Here is a 12,505-nt window from a genome sequence, read left to right on the forward strand (position 1 = left end):
AACAAGAGAACTATGGCCTTTTGCAAAATCGCTTTAGAGAACTGCTTTTCACCACTTCTTGGTGACAAGAACATTGTCTTTAACTTGTGTGCAACTTGTGTGTAACTGAGTACTATCTTTAACTTGTGTGTAACTGTGATAGCATGTGATTCCCCATGATGAGTCAGAAACTGAAGGAAAGAGATACATGGAGTGTAATCTTGGCAAGTTGAAATCAGAGGTGCTTTGCAACTGTTTTCAGTAGAACCTAGTAGGTCTGAGCTGTCATGTTTGTCACTGTGCACTCCTATTGAGCACAGGCCCTTCCTCTAGCAACAAATAGATGTAGGTCTCTTCATTTGGTGTGTGTCATTCACTGAAATGCCGCATGCTTCCATTTGGGTTTAGTGTATTTTTTCCTCTTAATTCCATACCTCACAATAGAACCAAAGGCTCAAATACATTTTAATTTTACTTATTTATTCCACAATAAAATCTTACAATGGTACTTTTATGAGATCAGGCACTCTTAAGTCAAATGAATTGGAAACAAAGTCATTGTAATTACAGTATCTCTACTTAAAAATTAATCAGAATTTATGTTTTGTAAGAATTTTGGTAAAGTTAATAGAAGCTGTGTATTTCACTCAGGACATGGAGGCTTTCATACTTCTAACTGGTCTTTATGTTAAAAACGCAAAAATAGTTTTTGCTCTGCTGCCAGTGAGTTGTATGCAAAGAGAGGTTTTAAAGCACAGCTGTGCAGCATAACAGTCATGAACTTTACTGGGTTGCAGATGTGGGATATCAGTGAACTCAATTAATGGTAGCTTAACTGATTTTGGGAGGTAAAGTGATGAATTACTTTTTAGAGTTGTGCACTTGAACATTTTACAGCTCAATGTTTATTTTTCTTCATGTCCTAAGGTTTTGCATCATAGGACAAATGCAGTACAGATATTCATAAAACTTGTTAGCAATAGGATCCAAAACATGCTCTGAAAAAGCCATAAAAATGGAACTCATCTAGAAACAGGGCCATCTATCAGATCAAAGTTAAGGTCTCAGTCCTGCTAAAGCATTATATAAAGCATAACAATTATTTACAGTTGAGAATAACTCCCTATAAATAGTGTCAGTGAATCTCTGGAATTGCACATGGCAGTAAGCGCAACAGCTGAGAATTGTCAAATTAGATTTACCACAATAATATATGGTAAAGGGTGTTACCCAAACAGAATTATGCTGCTTTTTAATCTGAGACTTCACAGATTATATTGTACTGAAAATGAGCAAGAGGGCATAGATTTTTTTGGACACATTTTAGAATAGATCTTAATTAATTTACTGATTCAATTTATAATAGATTAACCTCTCTAAAACAAATCTTGAGAATAGTTTTTCTTTACCTTTTTCTCAGAAGAGATACCTTACCCAATTTTCATGTTTCTGGCCTAACTTCTCAATTGTATAATGAACATGATTTCCCAGTAGTGTATAGTAGTTAATCTTAGCATCGCATTGTATACTAATTAAATTCAAAATCTATTGATATTGAGGAAACAAAAAATACATCACATAAAAGATGTTTTTGTTTTTAATATTAATTAGTAGACTGTAGGATTTCACTGTTCACCATATAAAGAATTTAAATAGGGAAATATTCAGAGAACATTATACCATTGTTTAAATGAGTAGTTTACTTGACAGTTTCGATAGGCACTGTGTGCTGTAAGGTCAGACTGTGTCACAGATGCTCAGTATGTCATTGGAAGCATTCAGTAGCTCTGAAGATCAAATCCTAGAAGAGCATTATTTTTAAATTTCCTAGTGAGTTTTCAGAGCAGATACATTTCTTGAATATTCAGATAATCTTACTCATATGAATTTGCATGATGTTTTTTAGTGTGTCCTTAACAAAGAGTGTGCTTATATTTCCCACTCCTTCAAAATAATTGCATTAAGGGATTAATATATCTAAAGGATGAATGTAGTGGGTGGAAAATAAATCTCTATGCTAGAGCTTGTATATTAATTTCAGAGTATTTCATGCAGTCTTACTATGGTTTTGTAGTTTTATCATTTTTCTTTATTCCTTCACCTTACAGCAAGCTGTAAAGGCCAGAACTTTACTGAACCAGCATTATCTATTATTATTTGACTTTGTCTTCCATATTCCAACCTGACTTGTCTTGATGCAGGAGTAGTTGATTGAGCTGCCTGGATGGAGGTCACAGTGTGTGACAAAGAAAATGTGTTTGTGAATATTTGTATGAATGAGTATTTATTTCATTAAGAGTGGAGATACAAATATAATTAATGTTTTGCTTTACCACAGAAGTAACTGATTTTGTTTCAACTGTGATAATACACAGAAGTGCTGACATCTAGGGGAGCAGTGGTTCAGTTGAGAAGTCTTTGAGACTTGATTAAATTAGCTGTCAGCATCAATAATGCCTAGATTTCAGAAATGGGAAGGTCTGGGACTTTTATAAAAGTTATGTAACCTTGTTTCATTTTAAATTAACACTTTTAAAAACACAGTTCTTGCCTTGAAGCTTTGACACAGTTTTTTAGCCTGTCTAGACTTAGGATCTTGATGACTGAGGATAGTGATAGTGATAGTGAGGTCAGAGAAAATGTTCCATAATTTTTTTCCATTTGTTTTCCATTGCATCATTACACCTGAATTTTTGTCACTGAATTCACTGGGAATCTTCACTGGATTTAGTAGGATTTTGACCAGACTGTATGTATGGAGCAGATTCAGCAGCAGGTCCTGAGTGATTGAATATATACTTTAAAAGTTTTAAACATTGTATGGAGAATTAACATACTCTGGATATACAAGCAAAGGGCTAGAAATCACAGTTCTTGACTTCTCCCGGATTTCCTGTTTATTTATTGTTGTTGTAGAAACTTACTTTGTACTTTGGCCTCAAGTTAAACTGAGCACTATGAAGCTTTATAGATAGAACAATGAGATAACTATCATGTTCTTTATAATCATACTTTATCCAGAAAAGCATATATGATTTGAGGGGGAAATTTCTTGCATAATGTGCAAGAGAAAATATATCAACTACATAAAACAGTGAGTGAGACTAGAGCTGAATCAGAGCATAGGGTAACTATTTCCAGCCTGTATATGGTTTTAGAATTATTCTTCCACATACCTCTGGAAGAAAAAATAAACTTGTCCAGCCTGAGTAGATGTAAGTAGGACAAGGTTATTTTGACCAATGCTTAAAATCAGTGAAGAATTCCTCAACAATAAAGTTTCACAGAAAATTCACTTCTGTAGTTTTTTTTTTCTAATCTCAGAGATGTGGTACAGATAACTGGGCAATGTGCTGGAGCAGCAGAAAACCTTGTATTGATGGAGAGGTACTGTCCTGACAACAGCAGTGTTCTGTCCTGTCTGCTGTTCCCCAGAGAATTCAAGGTTTGTTGTACTGAGCTGATTACATACAATAGCATCAAACTGTACACTACAAGAGATATGTAAGGAAATTGCTAAGGACCATGTCTGAAAGAAATGGCCCATGTCTTCTGACAACATATAAATCATAAAAAGCAGAGCCCATTGGTTCCGTAATGCAGCAGCTGGAAGGCTGACTGGATCAGGCTGTGCCCAGCCTCTTTTCAGCCAACCTGTTGGTTTGGGTCTCCAGCTAGCCAGGTTACAGACCTAACTAAAGAAAATGGTGAACATGAAGCAGTAGAAAATCTCAGTATTGTTTATACAAGAACTTTTTCCAAATTTTTAAAGTGTTTTCTATTTTTGTCTAGGTGCAGCTTCATATAGTTAGCACTCACTGTACTTAGTGTGCCACTCCTATCCTTAGTCCTGTGTCTGGACAGAGATGCCCAACCTATGCCCTCCTGGCTGTGGCCAGATAGCAGTCTAGTCCCTGCTCTGCCACTCTGTTTTCTAGAATCACATGATCATCCCTTGACCTGTGCCCAGGAACTTTATCATGTTGTCAGGCTATACCATATGTGTTTTGCCTACTGTCTGTAAGTTTGGTTATGTCCTAGGACTATGAGAATCACGTAAGGTTTGCTTGTAATGTCCTATGACCACATACTGTGTCCATGATAATTCAGAAAGGTCTGTATTTCTGTGAACATACTCCTAGTCTAGTAGATGAATAAACATTTGGTTCAGTTTAGCTTGAAAATTTGGCATGTTGCTTAAAGCAGCAGTTAGTACTCAAGGTTATGTTAGAAAAATACCTTGGGCAGCACTATGAACTAGTTTAATTAGTACCATAATTTGTTCTTCTTTAGTAGGTAAGGATAAAAGTTAAGACCTTTCTTACTGACATCATACGCCACAGATCTATATTATGTGTAGATACTATGTATGTAGATATGTACGGAATACAGTAGGCAGTTTGACTTTCATTTTGTCTCAGCTGCTGTCAGTGTCTCTGTTCCCTTCCATTCTACAAGAAGCTTACTAAAATTAAAACAATAACATGGCAGTGTTGATGTTTACAAGCAAAGTTTTCTTTGTTGCTCTAGACATGGTGCTGTGTATTTGCCAGTGTGTTCCTTCGTAATCGGGAAGTGACCAGTGAAGTGCCTGCAACGTATGCAACAGAAAGCATAACAGCACTGAGCTTATACTCAGGTTCTCCAATCCCAGTCTAGCAATGTAAAGTTTTTAGTTATCTGTAAATATGATTGGTGTCTACTTCATGCTAAAAAGACTAAAGAAATCCTTCATCTAATTGAGAATCAGTATCAGAATTCCTCAGTTCATTATAGATTTTTCATTTCAAATAATCTGCACCAAAAGCATTCATATTTTTTCTCCTGAAGCAAATATTCACAATTAGATTATTCCCAGGTGGCTTCACTATTACTAAGCTTTTATGTTGATTAGATTCTGTTTGGTAATATGTATCTGATTTTGGAAACACTATTTATTTGGTTTATTTTTAATAGAAAGTAAAGTAATTGTCTTTTGAGAAGAAGAAGTAGTTGAGATCTATATGTATTGGTAGTTGTGCTCTACAAGACAGTATTTTTATAAATACATTCTTGTGTAAAATGTGTAGTATATGAGAAAATTGGATTCTTAGCTTTTTTATTGCACAAGATTAGCTTAAATTACTTCAATGACTCTCAATGACTCAAAAGAACAGAGTTTTGATAGACAGATTCAAATTAGTACCCAATAAAAAAAGTACATGTATTCATTTGTAGTTGAGCTAAAAGCTTAGTCTTACAGTAGCAGAAGATAAAAATGCATTATGGAGATAAGCAGTCGACTTCCTTTGGCCAGATAAAATGTACTGGAAGGAAAGACAGAGAAGAGTCTGTGTATGTCAAAGACATTGTCTGGCCCTGTACCTCTTCTGAAGTGTGAGTGCTTAGCTGTGATTAGAAGTAACATCAATGAAATATGAATGCATTGTAGCATTTCTGACCATATTATACTGTATCTAAATAGTGTTTGTAGTAACCCCTCTCTATCTGAACTAGAAGCATGAAAGAAATTATTAAAATATAATATATGAGAGTAAGGAAAGAGCTTTTTCTGGCCCTCTATATAATGGTAATATCCCTGGTACAACATGTACAGTAAGGTGACATTTTCATTAGGCTTTTTCTTGGTAAGTCATTTGCACTTCACAAACCGAACATTGTTTCAAAGCTTAACATATTTCTTACCTGGCATGCTCTTACTTTGGGAGGAGTGATCTATTGCAGGCATAACCAAAATGAGATTATAAATACAGTGCTGATATTGCTAATATTTGCTTGGTACTGCTTACAGAACCCATCACCTAAGAATAAATGAAGCACAAACCATAGGTAACATCAGAACATCCAGCCAGAGTGTGTACTTTTCCTAATTAGTACATAAAGTCACCAGCCGGACAAATCATTAATTCAGCCAGATCGCGCAGTGAGTAACTACCAAGAATGCAAATGAGCAGTCAGAAATGCTGACTAGTCCTTTTTGAGATCTGGAGACCACTTGCAAAGTTCAACTTGAAAAAGAAAAAAAAAACACATTTCTTTTTTGTGTGTGATGTAAAGACTTTCAAACTGCTCCTGCTTGATTTTGCACAATAGAAGAGATGCTGTTCTTTGATAATATGGTCTTTCTCACCTAGCTGAAATGAGGCATCAGTGAAGAAAATTTTTGCAGAGATGTGAGATCTTCTAAATGGCTTCAAGACAAAGGGAGGTTTTCTGAGCATTGGCACTGAGCTTAGCCAGGGAGCACATAGATTTTGTGCTGCTACTTCTTTTTCTCTTGAAAACTCTTAAGACCATTTCACAAACTTTAATGTCTAAAACTTCTTAAATCATTAAAGAGAATGCTTTAACTTAATTCTTAACTTTATTGAACTGATGAAAAAAAGAGAAACATTAGGTCTGACTGACTCCTCCATTGTTACAATGAATCCCAGAGACCTTAGTCTCTGAGCCAGGTGCATAGGTAGGAGCCTTAATTGTTCAGATGAGCAGTCCTATTGAACTGAAGTGCATGTGAGTAAAATTAAACATGGACATGCTTAAAAGATTAATCCTAACTTTAACCATTAACTTTCTTTCCCCTCCTTCAAAAAAAACCCAAAACAAACAGACCAAAAAAAAAAAACCAAAAAAAAAAAACCCAACAAAACAAAACAAAAACAAACCACCAAAAAACAAAAAACCAAACCAAAATCCCCAAAACATAAGACAATTTTGAGAGGATTTTATATTACTTGGATTTAATGTAGGTAGCATTTGGTCTGCAGGGATGTAATTTGTATTTTGTCTAAAGTTTTGACTATATAATTGGTGTGAAGCTGGATTTCTAAAAAGCACAGTGCAATCTTTCACCCTTTCACCAGTTTAACCTTTCAAGGAACCCACGACAGTTTGAGCTACCCATGTTATTATCTATAAATATTTGTTCTTTAAATATGGATGCTTTCCACAAAGTGGATTAACATTTAATTATTTTTGATGTGTTAAGGTATACATTACTTTGTAAATGAAAATCAAATGCAGGGATGGGTACCAAATTTTACTGACTGTGAACACCCTGGGTGAAACATTTCTTATTATGTAGACTAATTTTCAAACCACATTAATTCTGTTCATTAGTTTTAATGGGTTAGATATGTTAAAGATTGGTAGTTATTTTTCCTGAGCATGAGCTACACGAGATAAGTAATTCAGAAATTTTTATTGAAGTATCATTTTGTGTTTCAGCTGAAAAAGAAAATCCTAGTAATATTTTTTCCATGGATCCAATGTAATGCTACAAGTAATTGCATAGAAATTCACTTGACACATGAAATAAGCACTGGTAAGAATCCATTCCTAGAAGGAAGTAACTACTGAACAAAGGCATGATAGGTAAAGCGTTTCTTTTTTTAGGTGGACACTGAACACTTTGGGTTTTTTTTTTTTTCCTTGGGGTTTTGTTTTGTTTTGTTGGTTTTTGTTCGTTATTTTTTATTGTGATTAATTAAAAGGTTTATTTATTTGCTTGGCTTACCAGATCAGAAATGTTTAGTTTTAGTTTTGCATGAGGAACTAAGGCAGAACTCAGGGTTATTAATTATAAACCCTAGAAATCTAATGCCAGCAGTGAGTGTGGTGAACCTTGAGTAGCTGTAGAACCATTCTAAATTTTATTTCATTATTAGAGTTTTTTAAGTTGTTACAAAATGAAACAAAATTTTAGTAATTTTAAACAGTCTGATTCAAAGTCCTTTCTTCTCCCAGCTCTCCTCTTTTATCATGTGTTATCAGTTCTTCAGTGTAAGGCTTTTAAGCTTTAGACTTGCTAATCTGAAACTTTGCCAAAAACAAACTTTCCAAGCTATTTTAGCCAAAAAAGTCCCAAAAGAGTAATTTCTAACATACAAAAGTAGCAAAATTGCAACTGGGAGAAAAATTATTTCACCATCTACTTGTTCATTGAAGTCCTCATTTTAACTTCTGAGAGATACATGTATTTACAGTATGTACCATGCATGTGCATCGATATTCAAGATTTCCCAAACAGTTGTGGTTCTCATACACAATATAATATAACATGCACAGTATAATAGCCTAAAGCCCCTTCCAATATAGTGGACATACCTTGTGTTCTGACCATGATTTAAACTGTCAGGGAACATATGATGTTAGATCTGGAAATAACATGCCAGGTTTGCAGTATTAGGTCAATACCAGTGCCAGCAGCTTAGAAGATAAATGCTTCTTTAAATGAATTCAGAATGTTGGAATGAAGAGTGCTGTGTTTGAGTGCTGGCCTCCAGATTATTTTTGGGGGTTTGGTATTTTTCTTATTCAGAGGAAAGTAAGAGCAAAAGTTCCTTTCAGTGTTACAGTGGACACTGGATTTGCTCTTCTCTCTTAAGGAATTATTACCATCATTTGGGTTTCTTTACAGGCGATTTGGTGTTCTTGATTTTCGTTTTTCCCATCGTGCCTCCTTACTAGTTATGTAATGCACAGTTTAGGAAAACTCTGAAGACTGTTTAGAGTTACTGCCTTTCTGTAAAGCTAACAGCTAAACACTGTAGTTGATGCAAACAAGTCATTTAGCATCTGAAAGAAGTGTTAACACTTTATTTACATTTAAATTAAAATAGACACTTATTTATGTGTTCTGGTTCTGAAAGGTGTGTGGTACATCTGCAGAGGCCTATTGTTTATTCATGCTGTAAATCCTTTGAAATGTGTTAAAATGCTTCCCACTCATTATAAAAATCCTGCCACCCATGGATTAGGGCTTTGATGTCACCAATCCTGCTTCAAAGGGTTCTTTCAATGCTATTAATCACAGTTTAGCCTCTGAAGATATAGCCAGAGAAAACATTTGGACATCTTGTGCTAGACTTGCTAAAACTTTGAAATATACAGAGTGTCTTGCATATGCAAGTCCGATATCACTTCCTCTCTCTTCTCCTAGGCTTTATTTTGAAAAGCTCTTTTGTGATGACTTTGGCTTTCTACAAGTACAGAAGAAAAAGTTTAGGACATGTCATATCTTATATTTTTAAAAAGGCACTAGTCTTTTGCTTGACACCATGATGTATTTTTGCCAGGGAAATTGAGTCTGTCTTTAAAAACCCGGAGTTATAGTGAGATTGAGAATTATATGTCAGAAGGTCAAAAAATGGTGCTGTCTTAACATTTTCTCATCTCTCTCGTTAGTTTGTGAGTTTAAAATACTGTCTTAACACTTGAGGATCCATGTGATTTCATAGAAACAAGATTGATTCTGTAGTCTTTTTGCTCTTTGAAATCTCAATGAGTCACAGAGAAATTGATTACTAGTGATTGAGCTGTATGCCTTTGTGCTGTCGTTGTTTTCATCAGCTCAGTAGCTAAGGTCAGTGACATACCACCTTATCACTGACTTTTTCCTCCCCTCTAAATCAACACTGCACTCTGTCATGCCTGTGCTGAATGTTCTGCAGGCACAACTGGTAATGAGAGGGGTGTGGAAGAAGTGTGGTGGTGTCTGCTATTTTTAGTATTTTATTGTACAAAGTGATTTTACACAGTAAAAAAATTTCCCTTCTAAGCTTCTTGAATAGTTTTTGCAGTATGAATTTCTTTCTTTTTGAACAGGTAATTTGGCACAAGCAAGAGCCAGAGTGACAGCAGCATCTCGGTCTCTGCCTCCACAGCTCAGTGCTGGGCGTATCAAGGTCAGTAGTGTTCCCTTTGAGGACAGGCAGTTGTTTATAAAATACTGCAGTGAGGGTATGTACACAATACTTAGCTGGTGTGGGTATAGAGTGAGGTTCTTACCAGATAAGAGTCTGCCTTTACTACCAGTAACATGTACCTTGTCTTGGAGCATGGCTTCCAGTTTTAGTGATGAACCTGTTGTAGAATTCAATGAAGAATCAATTTACTATTGATTAATCTTTAAACCTTTGGAGTGGAATCTGTTGCATCAGTATCAATAGTCCTCTTTATTTCAAAGGGGTCAAGGTTTTCCTCAGACAATTTTGACCTAGAAAGAGGTCTTATTAGGTAAAATTTGACTATGTATTTAATAGTATGAAAGGCAAAATAATTTTAAAAATCCATTTATTTTTTTATTCAACTTGGAAGTGAAAAACCAGGAGATGTTTGTGACTGGTAGATAACCGGAAAAAAAATTACTCAGCAAAACCACTATTCTGTAAAAAAACTGTAGAATTTAAATGCTGCTGAATTTTGCAATGAAAGTATGTGGTATAACTGCAAAAAGATGGGATAATTTTATGGCAGTTAGTAGGATTATAACTGATTACACTTAATTTGTACGGAAACATGTTGTCCTTGAAGCTGATGGTATGTACACCCCTGCTTCCTAAGTGGTACTTGTTATAGTTAGCTTAGTTAAGGTATAGGGGTTTGGTTTTTTTTCAAGGCAAACAGTAATACGTTTCTAAAACAAGAGTGGTAACAGCAACGGTTCAAAAGTCTACAAAATGTTATGTTTTGGGGTTTCTATTTCTTCTTGTTATCTTCTAGTATTTGGAGCTCATGCTCAAACATCAGTATGGTGATTTATGTCATCCAGATGTCTATATGTACCTGCAAATACAGATGTGGATTTCAGACTATTATTTCCCGTCTGGTGTAAATACTTTGATGAAGGGTGGCCTTTCCAATTTTCTTGTGTTGCATACACATTGTCTTCTACATCCAGCTATATTCAGCACAAGCTTTCTAAGCACGCATTTTATTAATACAGCAGGATTGAAATAGAGCAGTTCACTTCTAGAGCTTTATTAAACACAGTCTGTTAAAGAAGTACTGTTTAAGTGAGCTTTACTCATTCTTCAAAATTTTTAAAAGGAGCTAAAAGAAAAGACATGCAGAAGGGCAACACTATTCAGAAAATGTTAATTTAAATACTTTTTAGATTAAAAAACTTTATTAGAATTTTGTAAAATACCTAATATAAACAACTTCAGGAAACATATTTTAAATTATTATTTTAAAATTCAGTTTAGGAAATCCAAATGTAATAATTTTGTTTGGAATTTGGAAGTTTTTTTATCATTACTTAATTTAAGAGAGATTTTTGCTTAACTTTGGTTTTATAGGATTTTTCTACCATGCTAGCAGCAGGTGTGGTCAATATGTGAAAAGTCATAATTTCGAGTGACTTCATAAGGTGACATGATGTCATAAATCATTATTTTAATATTGTTTCAAAACTATTTGAAGGAATCTTTTTAGTGATGAAACAGGTTGACTTCTGTAGGTCAGGCTGTTTTCCATTACAGTTGTAATTATATGAATTCATATTGTAGGTTGCTATGGCTGTCATGTAAAAATGTGATTTAATAGTTGAAATATCTTCATTTTTGTTTGAAAAGAGAAGTTGGTGATGTAAAATATGAGGTGCCATGACATTCTTATATCATGACATTCTTTTTATGTTCTGTCACTTTGTAGCAAGCCAGTTGTGAGAAAGCCTATTGTCTGTTGTACGTGATGTTGTTGCCCTACCATAAAATTGTGTGACTTCATAGACAAGCAGTGTTGTACATTAATGAGAGACAAAACTTCTTTAAAAGTATTATAATAAAATCCCTTCAGCTTCAGGGTCTATGAGATTTTTTATAAAGAAAACTTCAAATGTTCCTTGTCAAAAAGATTTGGAAATGGATTCTAGTTTTTACATACTGCACAGATCTGAATTTACAACTTCATTCATAGGAAGAGAAATCTAACAATACTGCTTTCAGCCTAATTTTCTGAGAAAAATTGTTTTACATCTCCTTTGTGAGTGTTTCTGACCATCTGTCTTTCTGTGCATTCATTCCCTTTGCTGCCCCAAAAAAACCTCAAACCAAAACAAAACTCTTTTGAGCCCAGCAGCTTGTTGGTAGACCATATTTGACAGAGTGGCAGTTCCAAGATAGTAAGATTCTACCGTTTTGGTGAAAATAAGCACCTGTGAAAAGGAGATGATACTGACCTTTATTGATCAGCAGATATATGAGATATGAATATATGAGGCTGTGAGTGGTCAATCAACAATATCACCAAGTCTCTGCTTTTCTAGACAGAGAAGAATCCTATTTAGACCCCCATATTCACTGACATTTGGGCATAGATCAGTGTTCAAACTATTTGCTCTTGTTCTTTATTTGATCTTATTTATAATTAAATTGTGTGTCTTTTAACATTAAATATTACCAGTTATTCTGAACTTACTGTCAGTGCTCACTGTTACAACTTTTGTCTTCTATCTGGCATTTACTAGAAATTTAGATAACAATCCTCAGAAACTTTCCAAGATAATCTTGAAACATTCCCATATCCTTCCCCACGGGCATGCCTGCTGTTTTGATTAGTTCATTGGTATTTACTTTATCACATAACCTCTTAAGATGTTTGATGTTACCTGTGCAGATAAGGCATTTTTCCTGCAATATATTTCAGAGTGTTCTGTTTACAAACTGCATCTCTCTTTTTTTATTCTTACTTTTAATGTATACCAGTGCATGTATGCCACTCTGGGTCAGAACATCACAGATTA

The 12,505-nt window shown here is 34.7% G+C and overlaps 1 protein-coding gene across 7 annotated transcripts in view; it reads left to right on the forward strand.

The window, feature by feature from the left end:
• MYO3B (myosin IIIB) overlaps window positions 1-12,505 on the forward strand; it is a 197,044-nt gene that overhangs the window by 109,053 nt on the left and 75,486 nt on the right. For all 7 annotated transcript variants that reach the window (XM_085584410.1, XM_085584406.1, XM_085584405.1 and 4 more), the window contains one exon: window positions 9,586-9,665. In XM_085584410.1, the coding sequence (XP_085440536.1) occupies window positions 9,586-9,665 (80 nt within the window). The remainder of the gene's footprint in view (window positions 1-9,585; window positions 9,666-12,505) is intronic.

Source organism: Lonchura striata, chromosome 7 (assembly GCF_050655825.1).
Source record: "Lonchura striata isolate lonStrDom1 chromosome 7, ASM5065582v1, whole genome shotgun sequence".
Lineage (NCBI taxonomy): Eukaryota > Metazoa > Chordata > Aves > Passeriformes > Estrildidae > Lonchura > Lonchura striata.